General features: G+C 39.6%; 4 protein-coding genes across 5 annotated transcripts in view; 3 read left to right on the top strand and 1 right to left on the bottom strand.

Annotated features, from left to right (window-relative positions):
• Positions 1–20,666, bottom strand: part of LOC145456006 (uncharacterized) — a 90,458-nt gene that overhangs the window by 31,224 nt on the left and 38,568 nt on the right. The gene's annotated exons all lie outside the window — the stretch shown is intronic.
• LOC145456005 (catenin beta-1-like) overlaps positions 1–20,666 on the top strand; it is a 37,904-nt gene that overhangs the window by 15,807 nt on the left and 1,431 nt on the right. The window contains exons 2-13 of the mRNA XM_080334040.1: positions 17,102–17,374; positions 18,182–18,378; positions 18,447–18,626; positions 18,688–18,812; positions 18,873–19,074; positions 19,132–19,276; positions 19,428–19,567; positions 19,635–19,733; positions 19,795–19,998; positions 20,056–20,226; positions 20,290–20,424; positions 20,487–20,622. Coding sequence (XP_080190166.1) covers positions 17,164–17,374; positions 18,182–18,378; positions 18,447–18,626; positions 18,688–18,812; positions 18,873–19,074; positions 19,132–19,276; positions 19,428–19,567; positions 19,635–19,733; positions 19,795–19,998; positions 20,056–20,226; positions 20,290–20,424; positions 20,487–20,622 — 1,945 coding nt within the window. The 5' untranslated portion in view covers positions 17,102–17,163. The remainder of the gene's footprint in view (positions 1–17,101; positions 17,375–18,181; positions 18,379–18,446; positions 18,627–18,687; positions 18,813–18,872; positions 19,075–19,131; positions 19,277–19,427; positions 19,568–19,634; positions 19,734–19,794; positions 19,999–20,055; positions 20,227–20,289; positions 20,425–20,486; positions 20,623–20,666) is intronic.
• LOC145455980 (vacuolar ATPase assembly protein VMA12-like) lies at positions 85–2,258 on the top strand. The gene is made up of 2 exons (XM_080334007.1): positions 85–162; positions 510–2,258. Exons 1-2 carry the CDS (start codon positions 85–87, stop codon positions 1,128–1,130), a joined length of 699 nt encoding a protein of 232 aa, XP_080190133.1. The 3' UTR covers positions 1,131–2,258.
• LOC145456003 (coiled-coil domain-containing protein 57-like) lies at positions 2,267–13,727 on the top strand. 2 transcript variants are annotated; one of them, XM_080334039.1, is made up of 19 exons: positions 2,267–2,449; positions 5,328–5,387; positions 5,458–5,625; positions 6,149–6,352; positions 7,837–8,016; positions 8,085–8,239; positions 8,745–8,876; positions 8,978–9,103; positions 9,478–9,598; positions 9,781–9,915; positions 10,025–10,138; positions 10,800–10,905; positions 11,213–11,298; positions 11,721–11,829; positions 12,048–12,215; positions 12,280–12,370; positions 12,426–12,526; positions 12,974–13,114; positions 13,469–13,727. In XM_080334039.1, exons 1-19 carry the CDS (start codon positions 2,267–2,269, stop codon positions 13,618–13,620), a joined length of 2,532 nt encoding a protein of 843 aa, XP_080190165.1. In that variant the 3' UTR covers positions 13,621–13,727. The 2 variants fall into 2 exon arrangements, with proteins under 2 accessions (XP_080190165.1, XP_080190164.1); XM_080334038.1 differs by having other exon boundaries at positions 12,048–12,221.

Here is a 20,666-nt window from a genome sequence, read left to right as displayed (position 1 = left end):
CGGTTTCCACATGACCGCTTGAAATACGATTCAGAATTATCGATTTGCTGAAAACCTAACGGAATGGAAATATCGGCGTAAACGATGGAAAAATATGTTAATGATCATTGCTCGTTATATGAAAATCAGAACTTCCATACACGAAAAAATGAAACTTACCAAGTGTGCATTTTATGGCGGTAGTACATCTTACCTATCGCAGCCATCTGGTAAACCCAGATTGTGTTCTCAGTGGGATTAGTGAATGATGCATACTCCATCACATCCGCCTTTATAGCCGTTGCGAAATTTAATTCTGTGCTGCAGAATCTTGCATCAGTGCAGTCGCTCTTTGGCTGCAACCAGAATAACAGCATAGCCTTTGAAGAGGCCATGATAACCGCGTGAAATAATATATTTGCATGAAGAACTTTGATCGGTCAAGCGGAACAAAACAGTTTAGCAAAGTTAAAACACCGCGCTCTTCACTGTTCCACTACAGAGGATGTAGGATCCTACATCCTCTATAGTTCCACTGTTCTGCTGTTCAATTTTTTAAAGTTAGGACGATGGAGCCTATATCCTTTATTTTGAAGGAAAATGGTATTGGGAACGCAAAAAAGTTACTCAGCTCGAAAAGCATCTCAATTCCTGATGAACTGACAGAGGTACTGAGATCTGCGATTAAGGGAGGCTCAATGGATTTACCAGACATGATCCGAATTTTTGAATGGCAATGCTCAATAAGCTCGGAAGAATGTGATGAGATATCGGCCTTGTCACTTCTCGAGGATACATCCATGGTGCTTCCCGAACTTCCTAAAAGAGATCCGAACCCAGAGCTACAAAAGCGTCTGAAAAGATTAGCAGCGCAGCAGGCTAATAAAGATTATGACAAAATGGTGGAAAATGTGTCCTCCGTGAGAGATGTGTCTTGGAAGCCAAAGAAGACTAAATCAACAGCGATCAGTGGATTGAACTTTGCTATTACATTATTCGCATCATGTGGCGCGACGATTTATCTATTACAAAATATGATCCCTGATCTGGGAATTCGTGCCGGCATTGGTATTGCTGTAGGTACTGTGATATTAATGATTGAAATATTTCTTGCGGTAAGAGAAATCGAACGCCAGCAAAAGGAAAAATAATCATTCATGTGACAAATATCAAGCAATAATCATATCTATCCATCAATCAGTTGTCTATGTCTCAGTCTGTGGTTCATATGTGTTAAAGGACTGCAAAATTGCAATAATCAAATGCCAACACAGATATTGGATCAGCTACTATGAGACTTCTGCCCCAGTATTTTTAAACTCTTTTTTGTCGTTACCAATCATTTTTCATGATTAAGGCCCAGTCCTATTGGATGAAATGGAGGGTTGCCCGGCCGTTGAGCAATGAGAGTAAGACACTCTAGCATGCTTCATCTGAGCGTATGGCTTTATATCCCCAAAACTAACTCTAATTCCAGTGCTAACCCGGAAATTAACCCATATTTATATAGGGTTACCATATTTTGGAATCGGGAAAGGAGGAGACTTTTCTAAATTTGCAGACACAGTGGAAAATTCTGAAAAATTGGTAAATTCTACCACTTCGCAGTCAGTTGACTAAAAAAAAATACAGTTTTTTCCTTCACGTTGTCGGGTGGTCAGGTCAGCTTTCGCTCAGCTCCCGAAATACCCGCCGGAGCGTCACTTCGGTGCTGATTTACGGCATCTCAGTCGAATTTTGCTATAAATTCCTATAAAAGAGGACAAAATCTCAAAAAGGAGGACATTTCGGCGTCCTCGGAGGACATTTTCAAAAACCCGAAAAAGGAGAACAAATCCTCCTAAAGTAGGACGTATGGTAACCCTAATTTATATCCAGAAGTGGTCAAAGTAGCCATCTGTCGTGGTGCTCATATAAAAGTGTAGAAGTAATATCGTAAAAAATGTTGCAATTTCCAAGTAAGTATTCCAGGACTAAGTTTGCCTGGAAACTGAAACCGTGAAGTACAAGTACGCTAAAAACCTACTTTGGTACTTCAAAAAGTAGTAGCACTTTGTTTCTTACCACCTCCTTAGTCCTTGTGTATCCTTGCCTAACATGTAGCCATAACTCGATATTTAACCCACATGCTCAAGTGTCGCATGGCCACAGACCGAAATGGAGTCCTGATCCGATCCCATGCCTGTTATAGTGTTTAATGTCAAGTTTTGATCTGAACGTCTCATGTTTCAAGTCATTGCCGCTTTTGTTGTAAAAGCTATTTGATTTTGCATGATCAGGATGTGCCATGGCATCGATTAATTTACAAAATATAAACACACTCGCTGCTGAGAAAGAGAAGGAATGGAAAGAAGCGAACTCGTTGCAGATTTCAACCCTGCAAGGCGAACTTCAGCGGAAAGATCGAGAGTGTATTCAAAATCATGAAATGCTGCTTGAACTGAAAAAAGACTTCAAGTACAATCTCAGTGTGAGTATTCGTGTCTTGTCTAGTTATCCAGGTAGGCCTATATAGATTGTTATGAATTGTTACATTCTTCATACTTTTAGATATTGATTCGAGTTGCATACCAATCTGTCTTTTTAACAAATTTACTTCATTGTACCAACTACAGTAATCGACATTTTATATTCCCCATTTTACTACATTCACTGTGAATATCAAATTTTCAATGGTTAGGCTGTACTGTACATTTATACAGTGTGTACATTGGACATGTGGCGATTGCTGCATCAATTTCAACGGCTACGACGATTACTTCTGAAATGCGCGATTAAAATTACAGCAAAATGTCGCAGTAGTTGATTAAGTAGGACGTTGTGTATTTTTGTCTTTGATGTTTTTGCAGCATTATACACCAATTCATAATATACATACACATGATCTGCCATAGTGTGCATACCATGAGCAGACATATAGTAATCGCGATTGGTAATCGTAATCGATTACAGCAGTTTCAAGTCATCGCAATCGATTACATTCGAAAAATTCCGAAGTAATCGTTATTGAATACTTCCCATATCTAATCGATTTCTTTGTGAAAGAACGATTACTTTTTATTTGTACAAGTACTATGACAATGTCATAGTATGTCATAGCATGACATAAGCTGAACAATCGTGAACAAGGAATACATATTATACCAGGTTAGTGATAGCACAAACACAGAGGTGGTCAGTAACGAAGTACTACTTTTTCGAAGTATTCAAGTAGATCTGATTTTCGCTACTTCTACTTCGTAATATTTTGTGATCTACTTACTTACTTTTTGCTATTTTCAGTTTTTCAAGTAGAAGTAGTTTATTGCTCCGATCACGAAGATAGCCTGAGGAATTTCGGGGCTGTTTTCACGGAGTATCAACATTTAGTTTTCATAAAAGTTTAGTAAAGCCCAAAATTTTCGTCGTGCTCAGCGGATACGGAGTAACCAGTATGATTTCACGAAAGTATCGGTGAATATAATTTGAGTAGCTGGTTGGCGTTCACACCGCATTGTCGCCCTTCGTCCATATGAAATATTTCATCAAAGTATATATGGCTCATCAAAACGTTTGAAACTGATGTTCAGGATCTACTTATCATGTCGTAATCTAACAGTACATGGCGTGTCCTAATCTGTAAAAGGGGACTGTGATACTTTTTTAGTTTTAGAACTGTTTTAGCATACCACCTTTGAAACTTTCTGGACTTAAGACATGAAATACATTTTCCGCTTTTAGAAGTAGTATGTATATTTCATTTTCCATTCCCATCATCATATACTTTGAGTTCTAAATGATATCAGTTCTTTGGTCTGGATAACATACATGTTGAAGTATAAAAGCAAGTGTAGCATAATGCCTTTAATTTTCAGAAATAAAGCTACACAATATGGCATTTTTACGATCCACCATATTTTTTATTAACGTTTACTAATCTCGCAAAGTGTTTACACCGTATCCTATACAACTTCTCCGTATTGCTCTTCGACTAAACTACGGGTCTTATAATATGGGGGAGTGCGCCATACCATGAAATTTTCTAAAACGTGCCGCTCGAGTAAACATAGGATTAGTATCGCATTTCCATATCAATACTATCATTTTAATTCCATGATCCGGACGAATGCTTATGCTGTCGAAAATTGGATACCTCCAGGTATGCATCAATATGAATCAAGCTCGGCACTTTTCACATAGCTCAATTTGCAGCTTTTGACAATCCATGCGAACGAATTACGATCGTTTTCACAACTACTTACTTACTTGAGTAGATTTAAAGTCAGGAAATTCTACTTCTACTTCAAGTAGTTTTAGGTTGCTTATGGAAGAAGTACTTCTACTCGTACTTGAGTAGATTTTTTCATCGCTACTTCTACTTGAGTAGCCTTCTTGACTACTTTGACCACCTCTGCACAAGCGTCACTTAAATGTTGATGACCTTTTTTAAGTCGCCCGATAAGAGCGAACCGGATTAGGTACCGGTAATGGTGAAAACAAGATTTGCAGTACTATGCAACAAAGTCAGTAACAATTATGTCATGAAAAGTCAATGTACATAACTGCGCACGCGAAAATTGACCAGTAGCAATGTCACTTGCATATATTGGGAATCGCCTCTATATACCGCTGAACCCATTTGGCAAGGACAGGATTATTTGGCGCTTGTACACATCAATATCAATGATTTTGGCGTGTATATGTGTATCATTTTGGGCAAAGGTTTTATCGTCGACGATCTTTCTGTGAGTACGGACGCAAAGTCGCATGTTGGACGACACGTTCTCTCTTAATTGCGAATATAGTCATAGGCCTGCTGAATACTGTAAATTGGGCGTCTTTTTAATTTTCAGTAGGGGTAGCCTACCAATAGTAAAAGCAAGAAATCGAGTGACAATAAATCGCGGAAAGTGCTGAGAAAAATACTAAGTCAAATAAGTCTGCCACGAAATATTCTACTTTATGGTCATGTACGAAGATCTACGAAAAATCAAACTTCCCCCTAGCTACGCCAATATGTCTGAACTGATATTTTAGTTATCAACATCCCAAATTTAGCGGTCAGGCTAATCGGGCTCTGTGATATCGTAGGCCCCGGTCTAATCAAATTGTTTGTTGGCCTTGCGAATTCACACTAAATATTACATGGGTAATTTCTCTTTTGTAATTGAAATTAATTTCGAGAATTATTTCACGAGCCACTCAAAACCTTGGCCGCCCCTGGCCAAACAGATATGCTTTTGAATGAGAAAGATGTTGCTCAAATGTAGTAAAATATTACCAGTGGTGTTCAACCAAGATATCGAAATATAATGCTAGAACCAGCGTTTTCTAAGCACTATTCACCATCACTCTTGCTGACTTTTCAGCTTTTGCACCAACGCGACAAGGAATTGGAAAGATATGACGAATTGATGGTTAAAGCTAAGGTAAGATTCGTAGCATTGACATATTCATCATTATAGCGTTCTGTGTTCAACTCAGTTTTTGTTGGCCCAGACTATTGAATCATCTCACATTGCTGAAATTAGCGATCTCAGGATACGAATAGACAAGTTGAATGCTGCTCTCAAACAGGAACAACATGCCAAGTGTGAAATGCAACTGCATTTCAGACAGCAAATAGCTAGACAGCAATCGACAATAGAGTTGCTGAAAACTTCGAAGGTACGTGAGCGATAAATGTTCTGTATAATATTATTTGCGTGATAACAAAAGTGAAGATATATGAGACAAACTTTCATATAATCCTTGAATTTACAAGAACACAATTGTATTTCCATCATCATTGGTACTGCATGTGAATTTACAATACAAATAGGATTAATTAAATTCAGGAATTGACATGCATTATAAGTGCTCAGATGGCATTTGCCTGTTATCATACGACCCACGCTTCTATACCCAAATGATTTAATTAATGTTACTCGGTTTTCATATCAAACCTGTCTTGTTCCGCATCAAGTTAAACCAAACAAGCGCACAAATATTTGGAGCTAATAATTCAGCTTCAGAAATGTTAAGCATATTCTGATATTAACACCAATATGAGTTTATAATGCAATTATAGTCACTCCTCTTGAGTTATGGTTATTATCAAAAATGTAGAAGTCCGTTATTATTGATTTCTGTACAGTGTCCAGTCTCGTACTTAAGTCTTATTTCCTCACCTTCGTTTAATCTATCCTAGGAAGAAGAGCTAGATGAGATAACTTCTCAACTAAGTCACTTGAAATCCAGCCATGAACGGGTTGAAGCTCAGCTTAAAGCTGAAATCGAAGCTCAGAAGTTTGAGTTGAACGCTGAGTTCGAGAGAATATTGAAAGAAAAAGATTTTGAAAATAGGAAGAAATCCGAAAAGGTCGAAGCGGATGTGCTTGCTCATGAGTTGAAGGTAACATGAATCTTGATTCAGTGATCAGCGAATATTATGGACGGCAATTTGTCATGTCAATTGCTGATAAACTAGTGTACATATGCGCTGTTAGTTACTGGCGAGTTGGTTGAGAACTACATGAATAACAATCCTGCACAAATACCTGCTGTTCATTTGCTGGAGAGACAAATCTGGGTACAATAATTCATTTCAAACAAAGAAATTCGGTTAAGTTCAACTTGGAATATTTTATTTGTATTGCTATAGAAGGTAGCCTTGATATTTTAGCTTTTCAATTCTTCTTGAGATGCATGACCTCACAATGAGCGATACTCAAGAACTCAATTCGGAGCGTTATACTCCACTCGTAAACGAATCTGTCACGTAAGCTTACTTGATTATGCCTAGCCACTCTACGAGTCTGGGAATATGTCAATATATTCACTTGTATTTTAGTTTGGTTCATTTCTATTTATTGCTTCTTTCCTTCCGTTATCAAGACAGTAGTTTCAAAATTGTATCGGTCTTTCTTTATGAGAGCTTTATGATACTTGTAATCATCCATATCCTTTGACACTTACTTACCCTGTATTACGAAGGAAGGCTGTTCCAGCACAAGTCGGTTATAACTAGGTTATAACTGAAATTTTTTTACCTTGAAAAACTTAATTTTGACAAAATTTTGCTCTCATGTATGTAAATTAGTTGTTTTCGCATATAATGTTAGAATTTTACTACTTATCTTCATTTCTGGTTGGAACTGTCTGTCCTTACGAGGTAGTTTGGCCTGAGAAAACTTTTTAGACTTGAAAACTGACAAATTTTTACATGAAAAAACTTTATTTTAACGAAATCTGAACCTGTGGAGAATTCCAGTAGCTACATCACGCATTATGGTAGAAATAATTAAAATATTTTGTAGTACAATGAAAGATGCTCTCCTATATTCCCAGGCAGAAAGTGTCTGTCCTTACTAAGTGGTAGCTTACCAAGAATGGAGAAAGAACGTTAAACAGCAGCAGTTTGGGGCAGGCAACATTGAAGTTGTGCGTACACTGCTGGTGACGCTCCATGTTGCTTCATTGTTTACAATGTTGTCTACATCACATTTTTTCATCATGCTCTTCTAGACATAAGAACCAGTGCCTATGCAGTCCTGCTTCAGATAGGATATTGCGATACGTTCAGCATAACACCATCTCAACCTAGTTGTTTCATTTGGCTTATGATTCACAATGAGCGGATAATGGGTCGTCTACAACGGTAGGCCTATACAGTGGGCTGATAGCTGTGAAATGTCAAATGATAAGTTCACCGACAGTGCAACATTTACGATACAAACGAAATCCAGGTGGCAAAAATATCTTGACTTTGTAAAGAATTTTGACAATTTTTTGACCTAACGCTACAATTTTGACATCTTAAAACAAAATCGCCCTAGTTATAACAGGATATTGCTACCGTAGTCCATCTTCTGAAATAATGCTTGTCACACGCTGCAGTGCAAGTTTCTGGAGAAAGAGTTGGAACATTTGAAAACGGAACACAAAGACCAGAGTGAAGCGCTCCGCAAAGCTGAAAGTGTCGCGTCGCAATTGAGAAAGCAGCTTCTGGAGGCGGAGAATAACGCCAGCAATATATCGGATGTGAAAAATTCTAGAATCTTGGAATTAGAATCAAAGGTAAGCCGTAGTCACTAGGCATCGGTCCTAGTCCGTGTTTTTAGTCACCCAATATATTTGGATTCCAGATTGAATGTTTGACGCGGCAAAGAGATTGCGCCGTAGATGAGTTTGAGGAAAAAAGGAAGCAACTCGATAAGGACATGAGGATTAAACATTCAAATATGGATGTCGTTCGGAAAAATTTTGCCGATAGGGAAAAACAGCTTATGGAGCAAATCAGGTATCAAATGACTCCAAGTCTTAATTCAAACAGTCAACACTACTGCACATATTGGGATTGCAGTATCGATTTTTGACGTATGGACCATGCGGTCTGTACCTTGATCTTGATCACACTATTTCATCATTTGCCCATGGTATGATTATTCAGTAGGCTATTTCTCGAATTTGCATGTCTCACACAACACCTTCTTCTATTTTTGTCACTATATCTGTAGGCCGGGATGGGAGTTCATTAATGGACCTCGCCAAGTCATATCAACTCCTTCCTTTACTTTGTATAGCAATTATTGTGGTATTTTTAATTGATAAAAATGGTTGAAATGATACTGAATTACTGATGCTGGAAATACTCTTGAGATTTACCTTGGTCTGTGCTTTTTAGGCATTGAATATTTTTCAAATCTTTGGCATATCAAAACTATCAAAAAACATCCTCCATTCCCTGTTTGGCTATCATCGCCGTGTTATCTTCTTACCGTTATTGATATTCTAATCAATACCAGCAAGTTACGGAGGAAAGCGGATGCCTGTGAACTTGAAACGAAGAGAACGTTGCAAGAATCAGATGATTCTCGGAAAAACTTTGAAAGAGACATCAGTACTCTGAATAAAGAAAGGGAAGATTTGAAAAATCAGTAAGATTTGCCTCTGTCTTCTGGACGAATTTACAGACCATCCTTTTTTCTTTGAGAACGTAGTTTCAAGATATAAAATAACATTGAATTCTGTTCCACAGATTCGATGATAAAATAAAAGCGCACGATGCCGCCATAACCACGAAGAACGTAGAAATTCAAAATCTGGAGCAAAAGGCTGACATCTTAAGCTGCGAACTCGCAAATATGAGAGAACAGTTGAAAAAGTGAGACATGTGAATTTTGCATTGATTTTGTTGTTAGAAATTATAACCAGAATCGATCATTCATTTTTTACCTCAATGACTAGAAGTATAATTGGTTTGTATTCAATATTTCTTTGTGGTACGGTACTAAATTCGGCTAGTTTTACCTTTGTGTTAATTACCCCTCTTCAAAACCCTCACATTCCTAAGCCGACGTTCAATCCCTGTCTGGGTCAGACCAATGACTTTGTCATAAAACTGCTTTTTGTGGATTTCCCGCTTTCATCACACCATGATGCGGGGAAAAAATGATGTCGCTGACAGGATATCTTTAGCTACTATAACAGCGCTTGAACTATAATATTACGATTCCAAAATTTTTATTCTCGTCACAGACGTGAAAATGAGGTGGCAGAAGCGGCACAAAAAGAAAATCTTCTTCTGCAATCCAAAGTCCAATTGAAGCTAGACTGGCAACAGAAATGCCATGAAGTCGAGAAGAAGCATAATGCAGAGGTAAGTAATATTATTTTGCGTTAGGGAAACATATGCTGAAGTAGAGAGTGGCAAGATATTTGTATCACCAAACCGAAGAAATTTATGTGATGATCGTACTAATTGATTAATGAGTATCTTCTTTTCCGTTGGTTGATCTACATCAGTTTACCAGACGCTTGATACAAGCCGTTTTATTCCAGACTGATGAACTCGTGAAGAACTTGATGAAGTCACGTGATGATGCAGTTGCTGAATTACGGTTATTAAAAGAGAGATTAGGCCATGAAAATAATGATTGGGATGGAAAAGATTCATTTTCTGAACACAGAATTATGGTAACTTTTTAACTGCTTGTATAGATTTTTTTGTGGTCAGCTCAATTCGTTCATTTATTATACTTATTTGATTTTGATTCATTTACGAGGCATTTTTCTCAATTTTCAGGAACTCGTCGCACAGAACGAGCAACTGAAGGCGGTTATCGAGCAAATGTCTCAATCCATGCAGCATGCTTTGGAACAGGAGAAAGAGAATCAAATTCCTGAGAAGGGAGACGAAGTATGAATCTGGCAACAAATTACGATACTCTTAACTAGGGCTGGGCACAATGATTCGAGTACTCGAATCTGAATCGAGTATTAATTTTAATGATTCGAGTCGAGTAGTAAAAGATGATTTTTTCGAGTTGTGAAATTATACGCTTCTCACCACTGAAAGTTAATTTATGAACGAGAATTATAGTTTCGATACTAATTTTCACTGTTGAAGCCTTGAAACCTTGAATGGCGGTATCGTAGCTATCGAAAGATATGGCACAAAGCTACTAAGGTTACTTGACGTAGCACATTTCCGAAGTCATGATTATCCCACAACATTGTCACCAAGTGGAATGAAATCGGCATGGTCGAAAAAATACCCAAGTACCTTTTATGAGATGGATAACTGGCATTATATTCATTGTGATGGCATAAACAGTACATATTTGAACTTTGACGTGTTACATTCTGTTATGACGTCATAATGAGTGATACTCGATTACTCGACTCGAAGCATATTACGTGATTCAGAATCGAATCACTCAGGTACTCGATTTTGCCCAGCCCTACTCTTAACTTAGTCTGTTCCTAGTTCCGGCAAGTGAATTCGTAATGAGCAATGGGTCGTTTTTGTGCGATATAGCAGCCTATCCTTATTTTTTAAAGCATTTTGTTATTATCAGGTCAAGGAGAAAGGGTTTTCTTCCGATTACGTCATGTCCTTGGAAAGTCAGATATTGCATTTGAAGAAAGAGATGAGAAAGGCGCAAGATCTCGCTAAAGGGAATGGTAAGGGGGTGTCGTGTAAAAAAGTTTAAGAAATACCAGTTTATGTGGTTATTGAAAGCTGCCAATCAAATCTGCTCTGCCCAATGAGAAAATATAGAATGCATACAATGTCATTCTAACTGTTGATTTGGTTCATCTGATTTGATAATCGAAAGATCGAATTGGATTTAATATGCCCTATTCTATTTCGAATCAGTGAACTTATTGCCCATTCTTATCGTCTCACTGGTGGTACTTTTGAGGGGTATTCTCAATTTACGTACATGGAATTTTAATTGTTGAGAAGAAACATGAATTTAATTTTTAGATCGACGAGATTCAAATGCCGTGGAGCCAGAAAAACTAGAATCATCACAACCTGTAAATGATGCTGTACAGGAAAAAAAGCTATGTGTATGTATTAGCTCAATAATGATGTGGAATTAGCAGTTAAAACATGGAAGGCATTATTTGAGGTCAACGTGCAATCAAATGCATCACTGTCACTAAAATTAATGTGTTGTGATGGTCGATCAATTCTACTGAATTATTTCATCAGGAATCGAAGGAATGGTTAGGGCATTACTGATTCTGTACCTTGAACAAACCTGTATTGTTTCTGTCTTGTAGCTAAAACCAACATCACCAAGAAATTTGTAGTTGAGGATTGAGGAAGCACCAATAAGTGAATGTCCATTGCCCATGTTACCCTTCCCCTCATGATGACTTAAGGTTCATGGCTTGGAACCGCCTATTTACACCGTTATGAATGTGGAAATGTAGAAAAGCGTGCATGGTCCTTTCAATTTGATAAATATCAGCTTCTCTATTTTCAGAATAAAGGGTTTCAACCATTCTTTCATGGTCAAATGCTCGCCAAGCGCAGACTAGCCAAGACAAAGCAAGACTATATCGTGGATAGAGCATTGAAAAGTCCCTCCAAAGGTATCTTAAATGTTAGCAGAAAATATCTCAATTACTATTTAAATATTTTTGAATCCATTGTTATGTGTTTTGTTGAAATGTATGACGGGTGTTATTGTTAGGAAATTCGTTGACTCGCTGCTAAGCAGTATTTTCATTCATCAAGAATTTAACAATGCATGGGGCCTGACTTGCAGTTGTGTTACTCCAGGTGACCCGTTTCCAATTCATCCTTTCAGCTGCGTATTTGGTGAATCATCTGCAAGAGAAGTTGGCAAAAGCTGTCAGCCAAATCACACTTCTTTCGCAAGAAAAATCGCAGTTACTTGAAATCGGTAACAGCTTGAGATCGGAAATAGAGTCAATGAAGCGCGGACGGCACCACGTGGTACGGGAGAGAGGAGATAGTGCAGGTTTTTTCGAATATATTTTTCAGTCGACTTTGCATTTTAAAGTAAAATTATTTGATAGGACCTGTAACTACGAATCGGCCTCAACCTAAATTCGAAGTCGACCGTAATAAACTTAAGCAGCTTGAAGATCTCCAGTACCAATTGACAAGGTAAAGATGAAATACATGTTGATTTGCTGAAATGAATATTCAACCTATGCTTCAGGCAAGAACTGCAATTCGCTCAGAGGTTAGGCAGCGAAAATGAACCACGGTCTCTTGCAATGGAATCCACTGTACATTCAGTCAAGAACTCTACACCAATAGGTATTGTTGTTATCTGGTTTCGATGCTGAATGTGTAAGTGTATGTTCTTGGGCAATCTGCCATATGCAGAGCTTGAGAGATGGTAGTTGTTTGATTTATACACGGTATATTTCTCCCACTACTTCCTATCTCTAATTGTCTTGTGATGTTACGAAATCATAAAATGAATGAACAAATGAGGGAATGTGTGTGCATGTAGTGTTTGACACTTTGTGTTCTTCCTTCGAGTGATCCTGTGACTCACCGGTTAAGAACCATCGCTCTACATAGAGGCAGACTGCCAATGTTGTGGCAAGAGTGTGAATATTAGTGTTGTCAGCTTTCCTTGGCTCTTCACTCTGCTCAATATTTTGGCTTGCTGCATAAGAATTTTTTGATCTTGGTTATCATGCCACATATGTTATCTAAGCGTTCATAGTTTCGACATATGTGCTTTTTTTGATGTAGATGATCCAAACGAGTCTCATAGAAAAGTCGGCGAGACACTTCAATACAGCCTATCCACTGTGGGAGACGCATCGGCAAGGAAAATTTGGAATGTCCTGGATGAAGACAGCCCGTCCTTACCGAGAAGTGGGGATGACAGTGGTGATTATTTCTGATTTTTGTCGATTCTTTTGTTTCTGTGAAAAGTCCAGTAGCTTATTCCGGTGTTTGTAATGGCACCCAGCGTTATATCACTGCATGACAAAACTGAGTGAATTCACTGTTCCATTACGAATAGACGCCTGCAGTGACATATTTTGTTCAGTTTCCCAATTGAAAATGGAAGAGTATGCAAGATACTATTTAGTGTTATAGCTTTGTCAAATCAGCGCTATGTAGCTCGGCCATAGCGCACACGGCTGATGGCTCTCCGACTTGTTGGGACGATGGGAAATCGAATCACCCACTGGTTGGTCATCCAATCTTTCCAGAGTTAGCATTTTTGGTTGTTTGCAGTTCCTGTGGCGATGAAAGAGCAAAGGAATGTTTCAACGAAGATCGCGAAAAAGTCGAAGTCTTCAATCGCAAAGGGCAAGATTCCCACCATTCGCAATTATAACATAAAGGATGATGAGGAAGCTAGATTCAAAATGTATCGCAACCGGTGATTCACTGGGTTTAAGCGTCCAGTTTCTATAAATTTATACGAAATATTTTTACATCCTTATGCACTTTTAAAAGTTTTTAGAATATACCATAGCCTACAAATGCAGAAGTTTCGCTATCTTACTTTTGAATTAGATTCAAACACTGTTTCTTGTCAGATTAAATGCTGAGAAATTCGAGTTATGTGTGTGGCACTCAATGTAGTAGTGCACACTCCTTAGCCAATCAGAACTCACAGAGCTGTTGAGTTTCATCATTGGAACGAAGTGAATGTGGTATATGAAGAACGTGTTAGTTTGTCAGTCAGTCAGGTTTATTAATATTTTCATCGTTTCAAAACATCACAAGACTGCGATACAATGAAAAGATAGGAAGGTGTCGAAACAACTTGGAGTAGCCATTAAGATCAGACACCCACCTTAGCCTAGGCGAAGTAAATAAGAGGCATGCACACTGAATGAAAAGTAATGCAGAGAATATAAGACGCAAGCGACAAAATGGGGTGGCATGTGGCAGAGGGCGAGGTCGATGTTAGGTCGTGGTCCGGTAATCCTGAAGACTGGCTAGTATTGATTTAGAAGAAATTGCTTGTATTTCGACTTGAATGCGGACATGCTCGACGACTGTCGGATAGCCGGTGTTGAGAAGAACGAATCGGTCAGTTTAGGCCTATACTCCACATGGATTCAATTAGTTTGTTTGCGGTTAGTGGCAATTTATATGATTCACGGTCTCATGTCGTGCCGGTGCCAAGATGTATTCTGATAGGCGCAGTGCACAGATCTAAATTCTAACGTGTTACTCGAGATTTGTCACCTTCGCCTCAGCACTACCATGTATGGTATTAGTCCGTTTCAGAATGGAAGTTTCTCCTCATTTAGTCATTCTCCTCAATGACGAAATTGTCGACGGAGGGTGGTGGAATCTGGTATCCGAGGCAATAGCTCGACAAATGACGACAGCCCTAGGTCCGCTACATGTTCAATACGTGCGCTCATGAATTGTTTGTGGGCCTGCCGCTTCGACGAAGCCTTTTTGCCTACTGTATGGCATCATTTACCGGTCCATAGAAGTGATCAGTCGACCCGTCTCAGCGATTTTGAAGCATCGGAAGACTGCAATACTATGAAAAACAAGTAAAAACGGCATGACGAAATTGAGAATTTCAAGTGACGAATTTTCGCGACTATTTCGGGAGCATAGCCCCGAAGCGACGCGACGAAAAGGCACATACGTCCGCTCGTGCGACACTCAAGGAATCCACTATCAAATAATGATAATAGCAGGAGTGGTGGGCGACGCCCTAATGACAGGCTTATTATACCCAGTATCCGTTGTGACGCAGGACATCTTCCGATAGCCAGTCGAGCTACATTGCATTAAGGATAGCGCGTTAGACGGGTGTCAGGATCGCGCCTCATAATACATGAGGATATCGCTAACAAATTACCACTGTCAAGTGTCTGGTCTTCGATGACTCAGGCGTTCAACTCAAAAACTTCTCAGTCGTCGCGCAGTCAAGCATGAGTCTTTGTTCATACTTGAGATTCGACGCTTTTGAAACTGTTGTTTGAGATTTTGTGTGTGCCGTGAATGCGTGGGTGTCGCTCGCGCACACGCACTCGCCAGTCAGCGATTCCTCCGCAGGAAGTTACGTAGTCGTCGATTCGCTATTCAGCTTTCGGGTAGAATGGCTGGCGTCGGTCGTAAGGTTGGGCGAGGTTTGTTTTGTTTTCTACGGTTTTTGAAGCGATAGTCGGGTTACTGCGAACACAGTTGAAATTTTAATATCAGTATGCAGGGCTTACACGTATTTATCATGCGGATATCTCTTGATTAGTGTGAGTATATTGATCTCTGGAATTCGATTAATTTGTACTGTACATCACGAGTGAGATAAAAGTGTTCTTATATTATAAGAGTAATATTACTGGATAAAAGTTAGTTAAATTGTTCTCTGTGACTTGTTAAATTATTTTGGCTCGAACACCAATGATCTGGTTGATGTCTGTAATAATCATGTTGCCTAGTCTTTACGAACCATAATTTTTAGCCTGTTGGTGACTTCCTTGCCTACAGGTCATATATTCTTGTAAACTGTGAGTGTCACTTCGTATATCACTGAATGAAAGGCACCCTTGTCACATTAATTCGCTAGAAAGTGTTTTACTGCACGATGTTATGAAATTGAGTTCGGACTGTGTTTTGCACTGTTACAATTAGATCTTCTAAATCAATACTAGCCAGTCTTCAGGATTACCGGACCACGACCTAACATCGACCTCGCCCTCCGCCACATGCCACCCCATTTTGTCGCTTGCGTCTTATAATCTCTGCATTACTTTTCATTCAGTGTGCATGCCTCTTATTTACTTTGCCTAGGCTAAGGTGGGTGTCTGATCTTAATGGCTACTCCAAGTTGTTTCGACACCTTCCTATCTTTTCATTGTATCGCAGTCTTGTGATGTTTTGAAACGATAAAAATATTAATAAACCTGACTGACTGATTGGATTACTCAAAATGATACAGTAGCACCTGTTTGGAATCGGTGTCATGTGCTCGGACAATTCACTGTGAGCTGTAACTTGAAGAATCATCGCAGCTCCCCTCTTATATCAGGCAAAACGGTCAGCGAATCCAGTCGGGCAGTAGGATAGGTTCTCTAGTTCAAAAATTATGAAATATGCTGATTTGTTTTTGATCTTATCAATAGTTATCGATAATCATTAATCATTCCTCATGTTTGAATCATATATTATTACGAACTCCAATTGGCAATTATGTATAGCTTACGTAATTGTATGGTGAGTTCTGTTCTGTCATTATATGGAATTATTACTGGCATTGGCACCATCCACCACAGTTATCGATAACTATATATACATCAAACCTCGAGTAGCTTTGCATCGGAGTTGTATGAGTGTATGACCAATCGTCTGAATAGAGATTTTGTGAAACTTGCGTGAGAGCTAATACACACTGGTACATCTTTTCTATGTCAATTTTCAACAAATTTGTTGTACTCTAACCATATTGCATGTCTTGATGAAGAAAAAATACCAACGAGATATTTCTGTGCAACACACATACTATATAGTAATCGATCTTTAATCTTATGTTCTGACACTTGCAACTATTGCTCAATGTTTTGTTTGTGTGGAATCTAGGTATTTTTAATGACGTTTATATGTATTTGTACTAGTTTATTGATGAATCATGGTACTCGAATGTGTTCGTCATTATATAATATATGGTAAATGTACCTCCCCAATGGCCCAACCAAGTGGTTGTGACTGCACAGTTCACACTGCACAGTCACCTGATCCTTATCAGTATTAGCTGTCAGAACTTATCTTGGTCTGTGTATCGAAGCCTGATATGACTTATGGTGACTTACAAAATAACCTTCTGGTACGGTATAGCATTTGTAGAATATTTTTCTCGAGGGGTTTTGCTTGACTAACCCGACGATTATTTCGAACAGCAAAGTTACTCTGATTATATTGATAAACGTTCTTAAAAGTGAAAAGTATTGATACCAGCCATGGCTGAAATGATGATGAGCCCGGGTGAAATTCCCATGGCAGACCCGAAATCTCAGATGTCACAATGGCAGCAAGGGGGTTGGGATTCTGGGATCCAGTCTGGTGCCACGACGGCAAACCCATCTGTCACTGGCACAGTAGAGGATTACCCGGACACTGAGCGTGTTTTGCAAGAATGGCCGAGAGAACTCACAATGGATGAAGCTGGACGTAAGTCATTCTAACACGGATTCTTGCAGATTTATACATATTTTCAACAACCAAGATATTTTGCTTTCTGATGTGCAACTGGTTATACATATTAGGCCTACTCCGTATTGCTGATGTGGATATCTGGATGTATTTGTCATTCCCTCATTATTTATACTGTTAATCAAGCTGCATCTTTATCATGAAACAACTCGTCAGCGACAGTACTTGCTGGAACTTGTTGCATACCTACTTGTAGTTAGTTCATATAGATACATTACGAACTGAATAGCCTATTCATTTCTTTTAGTTGGGACTAGTATGATTTATGCAAGTATTACACAAATCACATGATCTATGTATAGTCCGTCGGATTTTCAAGCTTTCCCCATCAATGAATCAGTGGTTTTTTTTTATCGGTTCTTGATATGTTTCTACCTGAATGAATCTTACTGGAATAAAATGAGTCGGCCTGGCCTACCAGTGTAATTTTCTCAAAGTCATATAATAAGCTAGTGACTACGGAGGCTGTTACATGACATTTTGACTCATAAACCTCCATGTTTTCTTATCAAAACAAAGAGAGTACAAACACCAAATCTAGACTTCCCCATTTTACCCCTTGTATCCACCGTGGCACAATTCAATGTTGACCTAATTATTTGATATTCATAACCATCTTTTAAACTATATAGGAACTAGTTTACTTTTCTAGCAGTGCAGTTGTTCATTTTTTTTCTCCATTGCTTTATATTACTTCAGTTAATGGGATGTAAAGACACGTAACCTTTATCTTTGCCAGTATTACATCTAAGCCTCTTCTCGCAGATCTCAGTGAACAATATACAAGGACCAGGGCTGAGCGTGTTCGGGATGTGCTCTTTCCTGAAACCAGCATGGAAGACGGTGCTATGCATCAGATTCCCAGCACTCAGTATGATCCCAACAACCCCACCGCTGTTCAAAGATTGGCAGAGCCCTCACAAATGCTCAAGCATGCAGTAGTCAACCTGATCAACTATCAGGTTTGTTTAGAGCCTTCCTTTCAAGTCAGGGGACAACTGTTGAAATACGTCTTTTCTGTTGGAAATAGGATGATGCCGATCTTGCGACAAAGGCAATTCCTGAATTGACCACTCTTCTAAACGATGAAGATCAAGTGGTTGTACAACAAGCTGCGCAGATGGTTCACATGCTGTCCAAGAAAGTAGCCAGCAGACAGGCGATCATGAACAACCCAGGCATGATCTCGGCCCTTGTTAGAGCCATGCAGGTATGATCCTATATTAAAACAACGGCTATTTTTGTGTCTATGAATGTCAATTCGTCTGTAGAACTCTAACGACCCAGAAACACAAAGGTTCTGCACTGGGGCTCTTCATAATCTTTCTCATCACCGTCAAGGATTGTTGTCCATTTTCAAGTCTGGTGGCATTCCGGCACTTGTCAAAATGTTGAGGTATATGAAAAGAGATATTTTATGACTTCACTGCATTATACTCATCATACCTTTTTCCAGCTCCCCCATCGAGTCCGTGGTGTTCTACGCTATCACCACGCTGCACAATCTTTTGCTTCACCAAGAAGGCTCGAAGATGGCTGTACGTTTGGCTGGTGGACTGCAGAAAATGGTTGCGTTATTGGCTAAAGACAACGTGAAATTTCTGGCCATCGACACCGACTGCTTGCAAATCCTTGCTTATGGCAACCAAGAAAGCAAGGTACTTTATTTGTATTTTTTAAAGCGAACGTTGTATATAAAATATCATTTATTACAGCTGATCATACTAGCTAGTGGTGGGCCACAGGAACTGGTTCGGATCATGAGACAGTACAACTATGAAAAGCTTCTTTGGACGACCAGCCGTGTCTTGAAAGTGCTGTCTGTTTGCCAGACTAACAAGCCTGCTATTGTCGAAGCTGGTAGGTTGAAAACATCTTGTTTGTCATTAGTGTGTTTTTACCAGTAGCCTGTAATAGAGACATATGAAAATTGTGGATGTGGCTTTGAAAACTTGCAGGATATTATGCGACATCCATGCATCGGAATATACTGATTGTTTGCAATTCTCAGGCGGGATGCAGGTTTTGGGAAATCACCTGAGACACGGGTCTCAGCGTCTGGTGCAGAACTGCCTTTGGACTCTCAGAAATCTGTCCGACGCCGGCACCAAACAGGACCAAACTGAGAACCTGCTGCAAGTTCTGGTTCAGGTAATGTCGCAATAACACTGCACGTTGTATCTTGATTTTTATCGCCGGTTCTCCATGCTGCATTTAGCTCCTGTCTTCAAACGATATTAACATCGTCACCTGTGCCGCTGGAATTCTCAGCAATCTGACTTGCAACAACATGAGCAACAAAACTCATGTGTGCCAGGTTTGTGAGAGTTTTAAATTAATCTAAATTTGAACGGAAAGTCACTAGTATTTCTACACAGGTCGGTGGAATAGAGGCATTGGTGCGTACGGTACTTCAAGCCGGGGAAAGGCAGGACATTACCGAGCCAGCGGTTTGTGCTCTCAGGCACCTGACCTCCCGTCATCCCGACGCCGAGATGGCACAGAATGCAGTGCGTCTGCACTACGGGTTGCCGGTCTTGGTCAAACTCCTCCATCCGCCATCAAGATGGCCTCTCATAAAGGTAACTTGAATAAATTTTATCCAAAAGTACTCTCCTGATATGTGTGCTCCATCTCAGGCGGTCGTCGGGTTGATTCGCAACCTGGCCTTGTGCACGGCCAATCACGCTCCGCTGAGAGAGCACGGCGCCATTCCGAGACTCGTTCAGCTGCTGATGCGCGCTCATCAAGACTCGCAGAGAAGAAACAGCGTGAGCTCTAGCCTCAGCCAGCAGCAACCCACTTTTGTTGTAAGACGGTTACGGATATAGCAGATGATGTGTAGCAATACTATGTGTGCGGTGTAATTTTAGGAGGGAGTCCGTATGGAGGAAATTGTGGAAGGCACGACCGGGGCTCTGCACATACTTTGTCGCGAAGCTCACAGCAGGGCCGTGATCTGCGGGTTGAACACCATTCCCTTGTTTGTGCAGCTCCTGTACTCTCCGGTAAGTAAAGCGATCCTTGGATCCAAACTTTGGTGATGGTGTTAACCTCCATCCGTTTTCAGATCGAAAATATCCAACGTGTGGCTGCCGGTGTACTGTGCGAGCTTGCTCAGGATAAGAACGCAGCGAACATGATCGAAAACGAAGGTGCCATGTCACCGCTGACTGAACTTCTACACTCGAAAAATGAGGGTGTCGGTAAGTATGGGGATTGTGTTTGTGTTTCATTTGAACCTATCTTC

Source organism: Botryllus schlosseri, chromosome 14 (assembly GCF_051294905.1).
Source record: "Botryllus schlosseri isolate E-star chromosome 14, Bs_hap1, whole genome shotgun sequence".
Taxonomy (NCBI): Eukaryota; Metazoa; Chordata; class Ascidiacea; order Stolidobranchia; family Styelidae; genus Botryllus; species Botryllus schlosseri.
The sequence above is the reverse complement of the archived record's forward strand: the minus strand, read 5'-3'. Positions and strand labels throughout refer to the sequence as shown.